The 21,555-nt window shown below is 36.9% G+C and overlaps 1 protein-coding gene across 1 annotated transcript in view; it reads left to right on the top strand.

The window, feature by feature from the left end:
• The window catches only part of MSH3 (mutS homolog 3), a 143,459-nt gene extending 124,889 nt beyond the window's left edge, over positions 1-18,570 (top strand). Inside the window, exons 21-24 of the mRNA XM_074328782.1 lie at positions 5,297-5,483; positions 8,848-8,977; positions 15,137-15,302; positions 17,857-18,570. Coding sequence (XP_074184883.1) covers positions 5,297-5,483; positions 8,848-8,977; positions 15,137-15,302; positions 17,857-17,965 — 592 coding nt within the window. The 3' untranslated portion in view covers positions 17,966-18,570. The remainder of the gene's footprint in view (positions 1-5,296; positions 5,484-8,847; positions 8,978-15,136; positions 15,303-17,856) is intronic.
• The last annotated feature ends 2,985 nt before the right edge of the window (positions 18,571-21,555 follow it).

Here is a 21,555-nt window from a genome sequence, read left to right as displayed (position 1 = left end):
CCTTAGCCAACAGGCGGTGTCTCACTTCATCTTTTTGATGGGAAGTGGTTGTATGAATTTAATGCCTCAGAGTCATCTGAGGGTTTGTTTGGTTTGGTTTGAAGTGCAGGTCCCAGGCAGGTGCCCTGAGTGCAGATCCGCTGGAGATGCTGTTGTAATTGCTATGATGAAGGGAACCCTTGGACTCTATACTCAAAAACCTCTGCAAGTGACTCTGAAACTATATCCAGATATGGAGCCATTGTTCAGTTTCAACTCTTGACATTTTCCAGATGGAAAACCAGAATCAGAAATTGTGATTTGCTCGTAATGTGAGTTCAGTTATAAAGATGCACAACCTGAGGAGGTTGTGTCGTGTTCCCCTCTATTTATTTTATTATTTAATCAGATTAATCTTTTCCCCTGGTGACTGATAAAGCTTATCCTTCCTTTGATAGCCTTAATTATTTGTGGTTTTCACAGATATCGTTTAGGTTGGTAAAGAGCATTTGTTTGCTCTATTAATTATTTTCTTTTGAAATTCTTGGGATTTTCCCACGAGTGGACCAGTAGATGTGTTCGAGAATGATTTGCCCATTCAGTACGGTGTGGGTTGCCTTTGATAGGAAAACCCTAGTGTCCATCACACATGGTCTGCATGTGCTGTGTAGACGGTTGCAGTGAACATGGTTTCTTGTGAGCCAATGTAAGTTTGGCATTTTCCTGGATTGCTGTCTTGATTCTCAGTGACGTTTCCATTGAAATTGAAAGATTGCTTCAGTGGTTTTTGCTTGGTTATATATGTATTTGCAGTTCCGTTGTACAGTTTTTGTAAATTGACTTTAAATATTGGAGTGTGATCTGATTGCAACTGTTAGTAGAAGTAATTATACAAGAGAAAGAAACGTTTTCTTGTCTATTATAATTTAATTGCTGCTGATAAAGTATTTTTTATATTGGTAAAAGGAAGCTAGTTATTTAACCTGGTAATTCATTACCTTGTATTAATGTAATGATACAGTAGACTATGAAGTGTTCTTAAATGTATCATTTGTGATTTTTAAAAATAACATTTGTTTTTCTAATTACACTGTGATTCTTGTTCATTGTACAAAATTTAAAACTATAGAAAAACTCAAACAGGAAAAAAAATGAAATTGCTGCTAATTCCACCACCTGAAAGTCATTGTTGTTTGGGTGTATGGCCTTCCAGGTTTTTAAAAAATTACACACATATGGTGATAAATCATTTGTGATTTCATTCCATTTCTAGGTTAATGTTTATGTTTAATTAAATGCACCACAGATATACTACTTCACATTTTTATACCTTTTTAATAACATGCAGTATCTACACATCTTTCAATAATTGGTATTCTTTTGCACCTTTTTATCTTTTTTGGACTTAAAAAATTTTTTTCCCCCTTCTGTGCTCATAGCATCCTTTTAAAAAGTTAGAGTACTTTGTTATTCAGGAGATTATTTTCGTTTTGTAAAGTTTAATATATAAAAAAGCAAGAAATGTAAACATCCATACTGGACAGAATTCTGCAATATTTTTAGCAAAGTGAAGTGAATAGAACATCTTCAATTTCAAACATTAGGCAAAATAATATAAACCCTCCTACATGAAGCCCTTAGAGGACAAATATGGTATAATTCCACTTATATGAGGAACCTAGAATATGCAAATTTTTGGAAACAGAAAGTAGAATAGAGGTTATGGGGCTGGGGAGAGGGGAGAATGGGGAGTTATTTTTTTAAGAGGTACAGAGTTTCTGTTGTGGGAATTGAAAATGTTGTGTTAGTGGATAGTGGTAATAGCTGTACAACATTATGAATGTGCTTAATACCACTGAATTGCACACCCAAAAATGTTAAAATATTTTTAGTAAATTTTATTATCTATCTATTTATGTAAACCACAATTATTTTAAAAGCATTTAAAGTATGTCAGAACTGATTAAATACAAGTAATCATTGCCTCTATTTAATAATTTTGATATTTAAGCTCCAATTATTTACCTTTCAATATGAAAAAAATTTCTCCCTTGTTAATGACAACATTTCTCTCTCATGTTAGCATTTTCCTTGCATTAAGGCCCAGAGATTGTATTCTGAAGGACAGAAGCTATATATGCTATTATTTAGCAACATCTAGAATATTATCTCAAAATATGAATGTCTCATAAAAACAAACTCTTGTTCATAGTTTCATGGAAGTGTTTTTTATTTTAGCAACTGTTTCAACTGATTTAATTTATTTTCTCCATTAATGCTTTATTAAGCTTTGTTGACCTATACAAGGTTTGTAGGTGAGGAGGGAATGAACAGGGATTAGAAAGAGTAGTCAGTTGCCATTCGTAAAAAGTATCAGAGTGATTTTTCTTTTCTTAATCATATAACTGTAACCTGTCTGCTCAGAGCAAACTATAAGATGAAACCTAAAGAATGCATTTTTCATTATATTTGAATATAAATAAAGAGAGAATGATAGTATGTTCTGGTAATCTTTAACTCTCTAACATAATGTAACATTTGAAAAATTTCAAAATCATTGTCCAATAGTATGTCTTATAAATACTTGTTGAGTTAATTAAAAAAATTTCAAACATTTTGTTAATTAATTTATACCCTACCTTACTCCAAAAAATGTATTTTAGGCAGTTTACTGGGAAATATACAATAGAGCAAAATAATATGAGTAAAATGGTATCCAAAGATATTGGATCAAAGAGAAATATGGATAGAAACGTACAATAATATCAGAGTTGCTGCTGGCATTATAAAGTGTTATACAGTTGTTTCCTATTAACCAAGATGAAAAGGAAGATGTGTTTAGAGATAAAATTGTGTCCATCAGAATCATATAAAGTCATTATATACTGTTGAAATTTTGGGGAAAATAAACTATATGTTTCTTAAGAGAAGTTAACAGAAAATATTTTTATCAAGAAACAGTTCTTACAGTTACAAATGTGTGCTTCCCCCGTGGCCTCAAGACACTGGTTAATGAGCCAGTGTTTGTTCAGTGTCTCTTGGGCAGCATTGCTACTTTATTGTGCTCTGGAAAAATAGAATTGTAATAGAAAATGTGTTGGTTCCTAATGCAGTGGCTTTCAAACTTTCCTACAGGGTGTTAGGAGTCTTGCAGTCTTCTCTGGATGGGGAACAGGACCTAATAGTTAATAGTAGTGGGTTCTTAACCAAATCAGCATTCCTTATATCTCATCTGCAGCGTCAGTTTGTTTATAAAATTTCATTTGAACAACGGATTTAACAGCTGAAAAACCACTGGCCTAATAGTGGAGTTGGGACCATTGCTTAACAAAAATGCATCCAAGATCCCCTGAAATCTGGCCTGGCTTCCTTGAGGACAGAAACCCTACAATACTATAAGACACGTTGGTACCGTAAGGTTTTGCTGTACACATGTTTTGGTGCCTTTTCTATAAAGCCATCCCACCCACCTTTCCAGAGTTTAAATTTCATCTATACTGCTTGGTATGTTTATTAAGTTTACATTAAACTTTGAAATCCATATAAATTTATTTTGGAATATGGTTTGAGTAGGGACAGACACATCTTTGTTTTTTTCTGAAATAACCAATCAGCTAGCATCTTTTTTACTGATTGATCATTCATCCTTTCCCCCTGATTTGAAATGTCTTTGAATATCTTTCTGAAACCACTATGGTAACCACTCTGCTACCATAGTGTTTCTAGAAAGCACTTAAGTGTCATACTTAAACTATTGCATTGAAATATTATCCAGTGTTTGCTCGTTATTCTAATTCTTGAGAATTGAAGGTTCCTCAAATATTTGCCTTAATCAGAGCTGTTTTATTATCAGCCAAAGAGTTGTTCTTTTTGTCAGCTTATAACCTCTCAGGAATAAAAGCAATCAGTGTTAAATGAGGGTTAAACATTACGAATTTGAAGAATTCAGAGTGGTTGCAGAGATAGGAAAGTTGAATCTTCTCACTTTGTAGTAGGGGAAATAATAGTAAAGCAAACAGTGAAAATTGAGGTAAATAACAATATTTGAGCTTTGATAAAGTAACCAGAATGCTTCTAAGTTAGCAACATTTCAGAAATTATGTTGCATAGTTACTGATTTTAAAATGGATAAAATTGACAGCAGTGTTAGTAAAACCATATCAACTCCATCATAGACGTAGTTAATTACAGGTTCTAAATGCCACTGATTACTAGAGCTATTCTCCTAAGGCTCCACTGATCCGTAGGGAAACCATTCCACTCCGTCTGCCCTCTCCCTGTACAGGGCTCCAGCCACAGGGTGGTTAAGGCTTGATTTCACTATGAGTTTCTCCTGAAATAAAAGGTACATTATGCTGCTGTAGGTCACATGTAAACTGTTGTAACAAAACTACACTGATGGAGGTATTTTGCTGAGAAAATAGTTAAACCAGAAATCACAAAGCTGGCTAGCAGGTTGAAAAATCTGAATTCCAGGTTTTTCTATGAACTACATGACCTTGAGTGAGTGTGACTTAATTACTCCCTTTTTTTTCCCCCAGGTTCCTTTTATACTAAATAGGCATTTTTCCAAATGTGTTCTGTAGTCCATTATTGTCCCAGCGTGCTCTGGGAGAAGTTTTAGGGGTTCATGGATAAATGAGTTAGAGAAATGCTGTATACTAATCGCTCTCTAGGAAATGCACAATGTGTAGCTGAATAGTAAAACATTCAAGAAGTCTTACAGGAAAGAACCCTTACATCTTTTGGACCTGTTTCTTGACATTTCCAAGAAATGTGTTCCATGAAGTCCACTTTAAGAACCTATATTAGGTGTCTGAGGTTACTACACCTCCATAATTCTAGTTCTAATAAAAATGTTTTATCTTAAGTTATTTCAACATGGTACTTTAATTCAGTTTGGAATAATATCAGTGTGGAATCTTCTTAGGGAAACACTGGAAAAAGCCTTTAATTGTACTTGTGGATTTTAAACACAGTGACACAGAGAAGCATCATTTTCCCCTGTGAGTACCAAAACTTTGTTTTGAGATGATTGATCAGAAAAAGGCAGAGACAGAAGTTTCCCTACTTTTCAGGAGCTCTGTCCAATACACAAATTCTTCTTTTCAGAATGTTTCTATAAGGTGCTGTTCGATGTAAGGCACTCTGTATATTCAATAAATACTTTCTTTTGTTTAATATAATTTCAGCTGTTATTGGGTCTAAGTATATAGACCCCCTAAGGATCTTTTATATTTATTGTTTAGAAAATAATGCCTAGTTTCTTAATAATAAAGTTCAGAGGAAAATCAGGGTGTCTTTATCTTATTTATAGGATGGGTGCTGCAGATAATATATATAAAGGCCAGAGTACATTTATGGAAGAATTGACTGACACAGCAGAAATAATAAAAAAAGCAACATCACAGTCCTTGGTTATCATGGATGAATTAGGAAGAGGGACGAGCACCCATGATGGAATTGCCATTGCTTATGCTACACTTGAGCATTTTATTAGAGAGGTAAGCATCCTGCATTTTTTTTTTCATAAATGGTACATACTATACAAATTGTTTTCCCAGTTTCTAAATATTCAACATTATCTTTAATTGTTATAATTAACCCTATTCCTGCAGCTGATCATTCGAATGGTGTCCATTGAGCTCAGATAGATGGGCCCTAAATAATGTTTGCATTTGTTTGATGTGCCTCACTGGCAAAATTTCCACCCAGAACTGTATCTTAGTATCCTTGGCAAACTCTAAATGAAGAGCAGGGACCATTCACCTGCAACACAATCCTTGAGGAAAGAACAAAAAGAAGATAGTGCCATTTTTGCCCTGTGAAGTACTTTTTTCAACAATATCCTAAAAAATCTCCATATAAAGTCTTTGACTTCATCTCTTTGTGCCTCTGTTTCAGTAATATCCCTCCTTCACTGCGTATCGCTTTTCAGAGTACATTTTAAAGCATCTCAGTGCTTAGATTTTGATTGTGTCACACTTTTAATCCCTGTCATCTCCCATCAAACTCTCACCTTTTATTTACTTTTTGTCTTTGTTCATTTTGGTCTCTCCCTTTCTATCACTTGCCCCTGAGCCTTGTCTCTTGTTTAGTTTTTCCTTTTTTAATTTTGTTCTCTACTTTCTTATTTTCTTTCTCTCTCTGGCTTCCCCATTTTCATTTCTTCTTCTCTTCCTTAAATAGTCAATAAAAGCATATTTTTAACTCATTTCTTTGCAAAACAACATAATGCTGAAATAAAATCCCTTTTTCTTTAAACTTTGATGGCCCTCACCTTTTTGTTTAAACAGATTTAGTATGTAATGATGACATGTTTTCTACTTTGAAATACTTTTTTAGTTTCCTTTAAAAATAAATAATTTATTTGCAAAAAAGATGTAGCTCAGGAACTTTCCTTTAACCATTATAGAAACTATATATCACAAGTTCAGTAAGTCCTAATACTGCCTCCAGAACACATTTTAAACATTCATTCAAGAGCTTTCAGCAACAAAATATAACAGAACTGAATTTGTCCCTTTGAGTTTGATTTCATTGTTTCTATTCTATAGCAGTGTATCAGTTACTACGACTGCATAACAAATTACTCCAAAACTCAGTCACTTAAAACAACAATAATCCTTTATTATCTCTCGCAGTGTCTGGAGGTGAGGAATTATGAACCAGCTTAGCTGGGTGGTATTGGTTCATGGTCTCCCCTGAGGTTGCAGTCAAGTTGTCAGCCAGGGCTGGAGTTATCTGAAGGCTTGACCATGGCTGGAGGATCCTCTTCCACTGTGGCTCACCCACATGACTGACATGTTGGTACTGGTGGTTGGCCAGGTTCCTCAGTACCTTTCCCTGTGGGCCTTGCCACAGGGCTGCTTAAGTGTCCTTACAGAATGGCATCTGCCTTCCCGCTGGGGAAGCAATCCAAGAGGCCAAGATAGAGGCAGCAATCCATTTTATGACCTAGCTTCAGAAGTCACACATTGTCACTGCCATCATGTTCTGATGACCGCACAAGCCAGCCCTGATTCAGTGTGGGAAGAGACAGTTCAACAGCATGAACACTGAGGGGTGATGATTTGGAGGCCCATGCTGGAAAACTGACTATCAAAACAAGCAATACTTCAAAGAGTCACACTTCACAAACAAATTATGACAATTGAATTTGTCATTTCTGTTTTCATTACTTCCCATAGCAGTATTGGGATATTTTAAATGTTAATGAAGAAAGTATTATTTTTAGCTAAAATTTAGGAGGCAACTCATTGAAAAGCATTCGTCTGGAACAAGAGTCTCTAATCTTTTTATGGATGAGAATCTTTATTTTCATGGTGTCTTTTGATTGCTAAGATGGGGAAGAGGGATCAGAGAGGAATAATGGGTCAGGCTGTGTATTGCTGCTGCATGTGCACGTGGCATTGAGGGGAGCAGTGCTGTAGCCCAAACCCTTAGGTCTTCTGGCTGGAAGTGCCCCTCAGCTCAGGCAAGGAGCCCCAGGGCGAGAGAGCTGATCCTAAGACTCTTTGGGGTGGATTTTCAGAGCAGCTTGTGGAAGAAGCCCTGCCCTAATAGCTTTATTTGTAATTGCTATAAGAGAAGATGTCCGGGTCTGACTTTTAATACGGTGGATGGCAGATGAATCAAAATTGGAATTCTTCAATTTAATTACCTTCTGCTAATTTTTAGACTATAAATTTGTCTTCTGCTAATTTTTAGACTATGATTTGGTGTTAACTTCCCTCAAGATAGGGAGTTCTAGAATATATGATAACGTGTGCTTTAAAATAATGCTCATTAAAGATTTCACATATCCATACTAATACTAACAAAACAAAACAAAAATTTCTAATGGTGGGAGTAGAGTGGGGAGAAGGGTAAGCACTGCATTATATAGACTGCCAACTAATAATTATAGAGAGAATTTTTTTAAATGAATATTTATTAGCCACCATAATAGTAACTAATTCAGGCAATGATAATCAATAGGCGGTAAAATCTTTGGATGAAAAGTTGTTGGAGAAAAGGATATTCACACGATCTAAAAGTATCACTCTACAAGATATTTATTAATTACAAAGGAAAAAGGTGTCAGTACAGTGAAGGAATCTTCTGGGTACCCACTTCAACCAAATAATCAAATTTAGCATCCCCAATAATGGGTCAGATTGCCCTGTGCCTCCTGATGTGATGTGCAGAAGAGGGTATGTCACCTGTATAGATATGTGATATTGCTGGCAATAAGGATTAATCTGAAACTAATCAGGAGGAAACAATCATCCAAATCCAAATTGAGGGACATGCAAAACAGCCCTCCTTCAAAAATGTTAATGTCAAAAATGTTAATGTCATAAAAGACAAAAAAGTCCGGGGAACTCTTCTAGATTAATGGAGATTAAAGAGATGTGACGAAGTGTACTGCGTGATCCTTGATTTTTTTTTTTTTTTTTTAAAGAACATTTATAAGGAACACTAATGGGACAGTTTAGGAAAATGTATGAGCTATATGTTAGCTATCATAGCATAATTATCAGTGTTAAATTTGAGTGTAAAAAATTTTATTCTGATTATGTAGGAGAATGTTTTTTGTTTTTATACGATAGAATCTTAAGTATTTAGGGATGAAGTGTCGCAATATCTGTAATTAATTCTCAAATGGTTCAGGGGAAAAAAGTGTGTGTTGAGAGGGGAGGAAGGAAGGGGAAATATGACAAAGTATTAACGGTTGGTTGTCTAGATAAAGAGTATATAGGTGTTCATTGTACTTACAACTTTTATGAAGGTTTAAAAGTTTTCAAAACAGAAAATTGGAGAAAAGTTTTAATTAAGTAACATTTTAAAATAAAATAACATTTATTATATGTCTTATTGCTTTAGGTGAAATCCTTAACCCTGTTTGTCACCCATTATCCACCAGTTTGTGAATTAGAGAAAAGTTATTCACAGCAGGTGGGGAATTATCACATGGGATTCTTGGTCAATGAGGATGAAAGCAAACAAGATGCAGGTATGAAACATTCCTGTAATAGGTACAACTAGAATGTTATTTGTTTTCATGTTTGATAACTAAAAGTTTATAGGAACATGAACTTACTGCTTATTAGTAATAAAAACTGTGAATGTTGATTATAAATGACATTTGTCCAAATTAATTTTCTCTAAGCTTTGGGTCAAATAGAATTCACGTTTATCCTTGCCATCTCTGAGTCTTTCCCTGCTATTCCATGTCTCATTTTTGTAGAAGAGGGTGAGGCTGGGGGACATTTAGGTTTTTTCTCTTAGAGTTACCTCAGGAAAGATGCCCTAACAATCAAATGTAGAATATAGTCTTTTAAGATGCCCCATATGTATTTCCCAAAATATCATTCAATGTTAATTGCTAAGAACCATATGCTACAGTGAACATGTTTTATCTTACTTTGATAAATAAATTGAAGACAGGTGAAGTGGCTTGCCCGTTGGCCACCTGGGTGGGGGCTGAACCCTTGTTGTCTCCTGGCAATTCTCTTCTCGGGCAGTTCTGCTAGAACTGTTATGTGGGATCTACAGTATTCTTCCTAGCCTTTCCACTTACTATTAATATCACAGAAATGAGACATTTCATGAAAAAGAACACCACTAGCCAAGAGAAACAAATTCAAGTGCTATATGTAATGCAGTAGATTTTAGCAATTTTTTTCCTGTGGTAGTAATTTTTGAAAGCTACCAGCCTGTAGGCCACTGATGGTTTACACAGTTGATGTGCAATAATGGAAAATCCATTATCTAAGACATCAAGAGTCCAAATTTTATTTTGGAAAGGAATAAGAATGGACCTGAAAAAGGAATCAGGCACCTAGCCCAAATAAAACAAAGCACTGGACCTAAGATAAAAGGTGTTAGGCAATGCTTGCCTTTCGCCACGACCAGTCTTGAAAAACACATCATAAATTCTCTCATGGAATCAGTTTTGTGCCTATTAATCTGCATCCAAAGTGACAGGAGGAGCTTATAAGCTAAAACTCAGTGGGATAAACAAAATCGAGTTCACCGATAGGGAAGGGACAGTGATAAAGGTTTGATGTGAACTCACTGCTAACCCCGAGCCTTGTATATCAAGTGTTTTGGCATTTGATTTTATGGATTTGAAATTTTGTTCATGAACGTAATTTTAAAAGTTAAATGATGCTTAAAGGCTCGAGCCAACAGGCAGCAGTGCCTTGCTTCTGTCCCTTCTCCATGCTGTCTCCCCATCCCAGCCTGAAAGCAAATGCTTTCAACTCTTTCATCCACTTCTTTTATATTTCCCCATGGTATGCTTATTTTCCTCTTTCTTAGTTCACCAACTTGACATAATATTGATTGACTTCTCATTTTGTTAGATGGAGGTCTTCAGCTTTCCCTTCCTCTGTCCCCCCGATAGAGTTGTTTCACATTTTCTGTTTCATTCATATTCATTGTTTTCACCATTGTTGCCAGTAAGTATTACTTACTCATGAACCAGCTATGGAGACAAATGCATTTTCTTTCTTTTACAACTTTTTCTGTTTTCTTGAAGGTAATAATTGTGTTGTTTTTATTTTTTCATTTCATTGTTTTATTTGAGTATGTACCCGAATCTTCCTGTATCCTCCAATAGCTTCGTAAAACACCTCTCTATAGACATTTTTCCAGACCATTGAACCTACTGTTCCATTTCCCCATTGGGGTCATTCCTCCTGGAACTCTTTCTTTTCCTGCTTGTAGGCCTGCCCAGCTGTTGTCCTGAGACCTGCCTTTACCATCATCCTAGGAAATCTCTTACCCTCTCTACTGTGCATTTGATTGCAAGTAACAGAACACTTGAACTCACACTGGCTCAAACAGTAAGGGTATATATAATCTCCCATTACAGAAACAGCCAAGGAAAAGTGGGCTTCAGCTCCTCTTCTTTTCACTTCTCCAGGCTCTGACTTCAGCCCTTCTTGCTCCATCATCAGGCTAGTGGCAAGACTGGCTGCAGCTCTTATGGGCATCACATCCAGAATTGACAATGTCCAAAGGAAGAGAAGAAATCAGCATTTCCTGTGACTCTTAGGAGAAAGGGAACTTTTTTCAGATGCCCATTAGCAACCCTTCATTGTCCCATCTCATTTTCAGAATGGAATCACGTGCTCGTTCTTAAACCAGTTCTTAGCAGGGAGAAGAGCAGGGGTGACTGATCAGCCTAGACTGTAATCAGGATCAGCTTTTGGAGCTGCATCTGGGAACAGTCTTCCCTGAGTTGCATGGTCAGGACGTTAACTCCTTTGTTAATCAGGGTTTTCTTAAAGGTGGAATAGATTTTAGATAGGCTACTAATAATAACTAAAGGAGGTGCAATTTTTGAGACTTTGCATGAATGAAAATGTCTCCATTATGCCGTCATACTTGATAACAGTTTAGCTAAGACTAGAATTTTAGGTTGAAAATCATTTTCACTCAAAAATTTGAAGCATTGCTCCATTGCTTACTCACTTCCAATTTTATTCCTGGCTATCTCTATGCTTCATCCATTATCTCTAACCTAACTCCTCTTCTGTCTAAATTAGAGGCCATTAGATCATCAGTAAAATGCCCCAAATACCTTTTTGGGTGGCTACCAAGATAGTATATTTATCTGTTTCCCCTGGTGTGGTAGGTAGAGCTGTGACCAGCAGCAAGGAACCTGTGTTTTGGGCTATTCCAGTCTATCAAATATTGTACAAGTCACCTAACCTCATCCGCATCTTAATTTTTACGAATCTGTCCTAAAGGTGACTTCAGAAGCTATTTGATCAGAACACATCTCTTTAATAACTGCCTGTAGAAGTTTGGTTTTAAAACAGATTTCGTAAGCCTCCCTGTAACGAACAGAAACATGAATTACTACTTTAATTGATTCTAAGCCGTATCAGATAAGCTTTTTAATAATATCCATTTAAGAAATGGTCATAGGTTGTAAGTAAAGTCCTTACCAAGAACTTGTGAAGCTATGCAGAAACGAGTTGTTTTTGCCATTTTCTTTCCCACCTGGCTCTCTCTGCCTCCACATTTCCATTACACACGTACATACCCTCCCTCCCTCCTGCCCTCTCTCCTGGCTTCCGGCTTCCCTTCCTTTCCCATACAAAAGGGGTGAAGGACAGTCTTGAGGTAGAGCATAACTAATAAAAAGTTCCCCCAGGTGATTATGGAAGAGTGGGCACATTATTTACTTTGATGGTCTAAGAACTACCATAATTAATACTAAAGTCCAGACTGGCATATTGTGATAAATTCAGCAACTGTACTGAAGTATGTTAACAAGTTATTCAGAACGTATTTTGTGTAATTTAGCTATATTTGATAGCTATATTAAATGTAACAAGCATTTTATAACTTTATATATTATATATACTATATATTATATATAAAGCAAAAAAAGAAAAATGCCATCATCAAAGCAGTGTTTAAGTAAGGAGGTTTTGTGGTATTTCATAGGCCTTCAGAAAAAGATGGATGGAAGGGTGGGTGGGTTGGTGGGTGGATGCATGGATGCATGGATGCATAAATGGACAGACAGATGAATGAGTCTTTTTGTAGAAAGACCAACATGAGGCTAGATTAGAGAGGAAGAGGCTGGAGTAGGGAGATCAGTTAGAACTAATCCAGTTGAAGTGATAAAGAAAATATTTCTATCTTAAAGATGAGAAGAGTTTGCTTTTTTGATTGCCTACTGCTGTTCACTTCACTTTTGGTCTTGTGAGCATTGCAGAGTAACAGAGAATTATCCAGGTTAGCAGGCATGGGTTTCTACGTGCTTCTTTCCTTGTCTGCTTGCACCCACTTCCTCAGCTCTTCTTTGTGTTCCTTAAGTTTTTATTTGGAGGCAAAGGTATTCTTAGTGCTTTATAATATAAGTTTCAGTCTATGTCTTCCTGAGAGTGTCGGCATTCTTTTCACCTCCCACTTCCAGCACCCACCCTTAGAAAGCTATTATTTGCCAGTTGCTGAATTCTTCAGGGAGGCTAAGGAAAATTCCATAATCCTGTTTCTCTGTTGTGTTCACTCTTTTGGCTTTTTAGTTTTTAGCTAATAAAAGAATAAAGCATACACATTTACCGAATGAAATAATGTGTGAAGAAAAGCTCTTGATAAACTTGGAATAAGTATACTAGGGTCTCAGAAATCATTGCAAATCTGGTTCATCTTGGACATTTTTAGTGCAGTGATGTTGAATTTCATAATAAAAGCTGCATATTGCTCAGGTGCTTTAGATTTGATTTATCAAAGATTAACTGTATACAGCATTGTGCTTGTAGTATTGTATTTTGTTATATACCAATTCTTTAACAGTTTTTAATTCATATGCATGTATCTGTGTGGTGAACTGGGTTTCCCCGGGAAGCCGAATCTGAGACTTGTGTGCCGGAGGTTCACTGAGGAGTGTTGTCATGGTGATCACCTGAGGGCAGGACTGGGCAGGGCTGGGCTGTGTTGTAGCCATAAGGCTTCAGTTAACCCTACGGAGAGCTTTGGGGCTGGGATGGTCTTCAGAGTTACCACAACTTGGGGTGAGGGAACCAGGCCTTATACCCTTTCTTAGTTTTCTATTGTAGCATAACCAATTACCCCAAAACATAGCAGCTTAAAAGCAGCAAACATTATTATCTCATAATTTCTGTGGGCTGGGAATCCATGGGCAGCTGAGCTGAACACCTCTGCCTCACGGTCTCGCACAAGGTGACAAGCAAGGTATTGGCCGGGGCAGCAGTCACTTCAGGTGCAGTCCACTTCCCAGCGCACTCACATGCCTATTGGCAGGCCTTGGAATATCTACTTCCAAGTTCAATCACGTGGCTATTGGCCAGCCTCCAGGCCCTCACTAACTGTTGGCCAGAGACATCAGTTTCTTTCCAGATGGGCCTTTCCATAGCGCAGCCTACAACGTGTCAACTAGCTTCCCTCAGAGCAAGCAAACAAACACGAAAGTGAGAGTACCCAAGACAGAGGCCGCAATCTTTTGTAATCTAATCTCGGAAGTGACATCCATCATTTTTGCCATATTCTGTGTATGAGAAGCAAGTCACTGAAGTAGAGGAAATGACACAAGGTCATGAACACCAGGAGGCAGGGGTCTTTGGTGGCCTTAGTAGAGGCTACCTACCAACTGCCATAGCAACCAGTCGCACTGGATGCAGGCTGCTCAAGACTGCGGATCGTGACCTTGGATGAAGCAGCTCTGTTCAGCTGAGGCAATTCCTAAAGGGCATCCAGCGGAAAGTTGCAGGCTAACAACCTTCCTCAAAGTTGGGGCAGTAAACCCTTCAATCCTAAGTGGGATCTGGGTGGTACTGAACGGCATCCACTTCTATATATAAACTCTTGGTTAACTACCCTATTTCCCCGAAAATAAGACCTAGCCAGACCATCAGCTCTAATGCGTCTTTTGGAGCAAAAATTTTACTATAAGACCGGGTCTTATATGACATATGACATATAACATAACATAACATAACATAACATAACATAACATAATATAATATAAATACCGGGTCTTATATAAGACCGGGTTTTATATTAAGTTTTGCTCCAAAAGACTCATTAGAGCTGATGGTCGGGCTAGGTCTTATTTTCGGGGAAACATGGTAGGATGTTTAATAAATCAGAATTTCTCAATCTTACTTAAACTGTGCGACGTTATATTTCCTTATCTGTTTTTGTTGTTTCGTTTCTAGCACTTTTAGAAAAAAAATTTTATGTATGTTACTTTACAGACTGCATTACATACAAAACTGTTTGAATACCTTCTCTCACTGGAATAACACTTTTTTTAAATCTGTTTTTAAAGGAGAAATTGTACCATATATCAGAACCACTCTCTTTTTGATACAGAATTCAGTTCAAAAATTTCAGCAAGCAGCATAAAATTACATACTTCTTAGCTTGCAACAGACCATTGTTAAAAAAACATTATAAGTGAGCTAAAAGATCCTCAATGCAAAAACATTTTCAAAACAGTACTTCCCCTTTTTCTAGATATGTAAAATTGATCAAAGGTGCTAACAGGTGATTAGGAACAATGGGTTTCTTTTTCAGATTATAAATTTTAATAAGGTTATAGGAACTTACATGTCTTCTTTAATCCTCCAATTTCTTTAAACTTTCAGGCATGGGTTTTCTTAAAATCTACTTTTTGGTTTTGTAGGTGAAGAAGTCCCTGATTTTGTCACTTTTCTTTATCAAGTAACCAGAGGAATTGCAGCAAGGAGTTATGGACTAAATGTGGCTAAACTAGCAGATGTTCCTGGAGAAATTTTAAAGAAAGCAGCTAGCAAGTCAAAAGAGCTGGAAGGATTAGTAAACATGAAAAGGTCAGAATGTTTGTTCTGTATGTTTTGATTTATAATGAAACCTTCCAAGTTGTCCAAGGAAGAGGTTTGTCCTGTAAGTGAATATCAGATCTACCTTTAAGCACTTCTTCAAATATTCTGAAACATTTAATTACAATAAAAGGAAAACAGCTCTTCTCAATCTTCTTCTCTAGTCAGATCTTTATCTATTAAGTTCCTAAATTGGTTTTTCAGTCATTTTTCTGAATAATTAACTCCTTATTTGTGCCTCCACATTAGTTGCTTAAAACATTCGTTTATACAAAAGATTACTAAAAGAAAACTCAATATGTAAAACCTGTAGGGTACCTCTTTTTTCCATATATTGCATTCAGATGTACAGTGGTTGCATTCAGGAATTAAGAATTCTGTCAGGACATGAATGAAAATAATAGTACTATGTAACTAGGTAATTGTAATTAGTGTCCACATGTCACTTATTTTGTGGATTTGTTTGTGACAAACTTTTCATTATAAACTTGATTTCTCTCTGTCACCTCGAATGCTCATGTGAATGCATTCCACCCTTTGCCCTTCATATCCAGCCAGTATGTAGTCAGTATGTAAACTAATCTTAGCATGAACCTGAGCTGTACTTCAGAAGGATGATATTCTTAGGAAAATATCACATGAATAAATAAGAAATTACAGCCCTTAGCTCTTCATTCAGTCCTACCCGTGCTCTACCTGAAGAGTCTGACCTGCCTGAGGTAGGTGTCCTGGGTAGTAACCATGTGACTTAGTGGACAGATTTGTCCGTCAAATAGAAAATCTTGGTCACCCACCATATTCTAAGAATATTTTTTTAAGTCTGGAAATCATTACCAAATTTAAATATTGAAATACTAATACTTATTATCAGTTAAAGAAACAATTGCCAACTTGTGTACTAAAGTAGAGTTGTGCAACCAACTTCTCTTTTTCCTCTTTCTTCCTCTTGTGGTTTTGCCTTGCACTCTGCACCTTGCAATGTTAATGGTGGTTGACCAGGTCCAAAGTGCTAGAATACTACAAATGACATGTAGATTCCTCTATTGACATTCTCTTCTAGATCATTTCCTTAATGCCATATTAAAAGCAAATAATGCCGTGTTTCCCCGAGAATAAGACCTAGCCGGACAATCAGCTCTAATGCATCTTTCAGAGCAAAAATTAATATAAGACACGGTCTTATTTTACTATAACATAAGACCAGGTATAATATAATATACAATATAATATAATAATATAATAAATATAACATAATACTGGGTATAATATATAATATAATACAATACCGGGTCTTATATTAATTTTTGCTCCAAAAGACACATTAAAGCTGATTGTCCGGCTATTTTTGTGTGAACACGGTATAGTCAGTGACGGCCTGTTTCTAATTATGTTACAAAATAGATTAATAAAATTTTTCCAGAGAGAAAAGTAATCATCTATGAGAGTTTAAAAAATTAGCTCTAGTTCTTTGCAAAGTCCAAAAACAACTTTAAATCCTCTTTTGTTGTCTTATTATTTTTTCTCTTTCTCTAAAGAAACTAGAATAAAACCGTACTACAGAAGATATATTGCAAGGTGGCAATAAAATATGATAATTTATACTTGTTGCTACTATATAGCCTATAAAGCAAAAGCAATAAAATTCACAGATTATTTATAAATATTTCAACTTTTCCAACTGCTATGTGACATTTTGAAATCTAGAAAGTTATCTTGACAAGACAGAATTGTAGGAGGAGGTTGCATTGGGATAGAATCTGTTTATGAGGATACTGTATTTGTTGTTTTACCTTTTCACTAAAAGTGGTTAACTCGTCGATTCTATTGGCCAGACCAAAGAAAGTGAACCAAATCTTACACGTTGGTGTGGGTTTGTTGTGATAGCTAATTGATAATCAGTTTATTGAATGCTTGCTGGGCACAGAAACAAGTCTGAGCAGTCATTTGCAGCAGCCCAGACACTGTCCCAGTTATTGTTCTTATTTCTTTATATTCATTAACTCACTCACTCCTTTTGACAATCTTGTGAGATAGGTACTGTTGTGATACGCATGTTATAATTGGGGAAAATAAGGCCAAGCCTCATTCCTGATTAGGAAACTGATCAGGAAACCAGAGTCACACAGCTGGTGGAGCAGTAATTGGAACTCAGAGACGGCTCCAGACCCGTAACACTTACCTTGGCTGCTTTCTGCACAAAAAAGCAGGTCTGTGTTATGTTGGCATTTTATTCTTTCATGAGCTGGCTTTATTTTATTAAATAAGTTTGACTTTTCATCCTGGGAGCACACACAGCCCCTAGCGGGAGATACAAGAGGAAGGAAGCGGGCCCTCCCTGCCGGCAGGGTAGTGCTGATCAATAACCTTGGTCCTTTGGTTACAGCCGCAGCGCTGAAAACTCCTTTCCCCAGAAGCCTGACAGCTTCCTAACCACAGAGCCCTGCCTGGTGTTCTAATGTCCTAGGCTTTTCATAGCTTTCAATGAGATGTATTGTCCCCCAACAATTTCATTTATAAAATAAGTAGTGTTTTATTCTCTCTCCAGGAAAAGGCTAAAGTGTTTTGCAACGTTATGGACGATAAATGATGTAAAGGGCCTGCAAAAGTGGACAGACCAGTTTGAAATGGAAGAAATTACAGACTTCTCTTCCTGATTAAAATGAAGATTACATTTTGAACAAAAACTACAGAATAAAAAGAACACCCACTGTACAAAGCAACTCTCCATAACAGTCCATCTTTGTGTGAGCATAAAACATGACAATGGGATATTCCTACAGGAAACTGAGAGCTTTTGTGTAGAAAGTCTGTTTCAGGTTCCCGTCGTCCTGACTTAAAATATAAACACTTTTGAATATTAAGGCGTCTCTTATGTAATTAGAAAATTTCATGGACAGTAAGCGTCACATAAAATCAAAACCTGAAGTGAAGTTCATGAGTTTTTAGAGAGTGCTCCAAAAATTTAATTTATATTTTTATTTGTGTCAGTTTAGATAATTTGCAACTGGGTGAAATGTCTGGCAAGAATTTACCTTTACATTTGAACTAAGATAGTTTTATAGTGCCACCAATTTATTCACTATGAGCATTTTTAACAGGAAATAGACATATCAAGTTTCAGAACTAGAACACAGAAGGAATAAGGTCATATGAAATTTGAAAAGTTAAATATTGTCAGTTTTAAACAATTTAAAGATTGTTGGATGAAATTATCTGTCATTCAAGTAATAAACATTTAATGAATACTTGCTATAAATTATATATTTTTTGTTGACTTTTTGGGTTTTTAACTAACTGGCGATTGTTACTTTTAAGGTTTAATTATGGAACCAAGATTGCTGCTCCTCTGAAATACATAAAACTGAGCGTATTCATTTTGGACCTCTTTGTTAACCAATATAGCAAATGCGTGGTCACCCTGGTATTGAATGTTATAGCTTTATTGATTCATACGGGTAACAGCGATCCTTCCCTGCATGTTTAGGGTAACAAGTGCTCCTGTGTCCCTGAGTTTTTACAGCACTTAAAATCTGGCTTCTGATATCCATGTACTTTTTGTTTCCAAATATACGGTCTTGCACAAAGGCCCTCCATCCTATTTGCCACCCATTTATTATTCCTGCTCAGTTAAATGTCTCCCACACGTTTTATGGGCATATGTCTGATTCCTTCTATAGATTATTTCCTACAGGGACCCTGACTGTGACCCCTGGACGTGGGAGTCAATATAGGTTCCCCACGTTGATGAAGAGCAGGTGGTTGCTACACTTTGGAGTCACACTTTAGTCTCTGATTCCCCACCATTTTGGAGTTAGAGTAGGATGTAATTTAATTCATTTTGCCATCCCTCCAGAAATATTAACATATAGTGAAATTCTCAAAAGTGTATCAAAATAGAATTAGTTGGAATTTACTTTTTAAAAAAGAACAATACTTTTTAAACAATGTTTCAATACACTATGTGACTGTAAATGTTTTATATTCTTTCTAATGAGATTTCAAAGATGACCTTACTGGCAGGCCAGCAAGAAAAGGAGATGAATCCAGGTGTGTCATGCCCAGGCCAGAGGAAGCTACAGGGACCAGCAGTCACTGCTGATGTCCAGGTGGACGTTCCGGGCCATCTCTGGCTGGCCCAGGTCAGCGTCGACATTCAAGCAGGTGAGGATTCCAGGTGCAGTGTCTCCTGGCAGTGGCAGTACAGTGTCAGGCAAGTGACAGTGTGAAACATTACAAGGCAGATTCTCTAACATGAAGCAGGATGTCAGTCAGCCAGCCAGTTGGCAGGAGGTCAAACCTCCTCCAAGTTTGGGAGAAGACCAGCACTGCTAACTGCGTTTCTAAGTGAGGGTCATTTCCAGCCTAGTTATGGAGTTGTTGACGGGGGAGTTGTGGCCGAGTCCCAGCGATGCAGACATCGTAGATGCCGTGGAGACCGGCCAGAAAGACGCAATTGACTGGGTACATACTCCAGATACCAAACTGAGCAGCTCTAAAGGTAGAGATAGCATCTCGATGATACTTAGTTCATTCCTTTTGGATATATACCTAGAAGTGGGATTGCTGGATCATATGATAGTTCTGTTTTTAATTTTTTGAGGCACCCCATACTGTTTTCCATAGTAGCTGTACCAGAGTACCTCCCCACCAGCAGTACACAAGGGTTCCCCTTTTCCCCACACCGTCACCAACACTTGTTATTACTTATCTTTTCGATAATAGCCATCCTAACAGATGTGAGGTGATATCTCATTTTGCTTTTGATTTGCATTTCTCTGATGGTTGCAGTCAGTTTTAGAACAGTTTCATCACCCTAAAAAATGACACCTACACTCGTTAGCAGTCACTCTTCATTCCTCCCTCAAATCCCCAACCCTAACAGCTTTCTGTCTAATCTGCTTTCTGTCTCTATAGATTTGCTTATACTCATATTTCATATGAGCAGAATCCTACCATATCAGAATCCTACCTACCAGAATCTTTGTATCTGGCTTCTTTCATTTAACATACCTGTCTCAAGGTTCATCCATGTTGTAGCGTGTAACAGTACTTCACTCTTTTCTATTACTGAAAACTGCTCCGTTTTATGTATTTACCATATTTTATTTATCCATTCATCAGCGTATGCACTTTTGGGTTGTTTCTATTTTTTGGCTATTATGAATAATTCTGCTGTGAACCTTCATGTGTTTGGTTTTTATGTGGCAATGCATAGGATATTTTTTTTAAATTTTTATTGAGGAATATTGGGAAACTGTGTGTTTTTCCAGGACCCATCAGCTTTACGTAAAGTCACTGTTTTCAATGTAGTTGTGGGGGGCGCAGCTCAGCTCCAAGTCAAGTCGTTGTTTTCAGTCTAGTTGTGGAGGGCGCAGCTCACTGGTCCATGTGGGAATCAAACTGGCGACCATGGTGCCATGAGCACTGCCCTCCAACCACTGAGTCAACCAGCCTCCCAGGATTTTTTTTTTAAAACTCCCTCAAATCTAATGTGCAGTGGCTTGTGAATGACTGGTATCAGTGATTACAAACCATATTTGTCTTTGGATTGACAGTCATTTCGTCTCTCTCTTCCCTGCTTTATTTATTACTTAGGGCAAAGCATGACATATGGTAGACGCCCAGTGTTTTTTGACAGAAAAGAAAAACCAAACTCTTTCAGGTTAGAAACCCAATGAAAAGACTTTGTCTTTTCATAATCAGGACACCATTTCACTAGGGAGTCGAGGGCCACACGTAAGTGTACTATATATGTTAAAACAAAAAAATAAAAATTTCTCCTGACAATTTGTCCAAGTTTGAGCCTGTTGTCATGGTTGGTAGTGGTGATGGAGCTGGTGAAACTGCCTGCTGCATGAATTCCAGAGCAGAGACTAGATTGAATGCAATGTGGTCTACAAATTAATGTTGACATTTACTAAGTTCTGCGATCAATATTAATTACTGCTGTGCTATAGAACTATAAAAGTGCTATTTAATATTCCACACCAAGGATCTGGGTAGAGCGAGAAAGGAACTTAATACCATCTGTGGTCTCTAACTTTATAATTACTGTCAATTCCTCTTTGGAACACTATAATTCATATACAGTTGTCCCCCCCTATCCACCGTTCTGCTTTCCATGGTTTCAGGTTCCCGCAGTTAACTGCAGTCTGAAAATATTTGATGGAAAATCCCAGAAATAAACAATTCATAAGTTTTAAATTGCACACCGTTCTGAGCAACGTGATGAAATCTCTCACAG

The sequence above is a fragment of the Rhinolophus sinicus genome, linkage group LG03 (genome assembly GCF_036562045.2).
Source record: "Rhinolophus sinicus isolate RSC01 linkage group LG03, ASM3656204v1, whole genome shotgun sequence".
NCBI lineage: Eukaryota > Metazoa > Chordata > Mammalia > Chiroptera > Rhinolophidae > Rhinolophus > Rhinolophus sinicus.
Note: the sequence above shows the minus strand (reverse complement) of the source record. Positions and strands in the feature narration are given on the sequence as shown.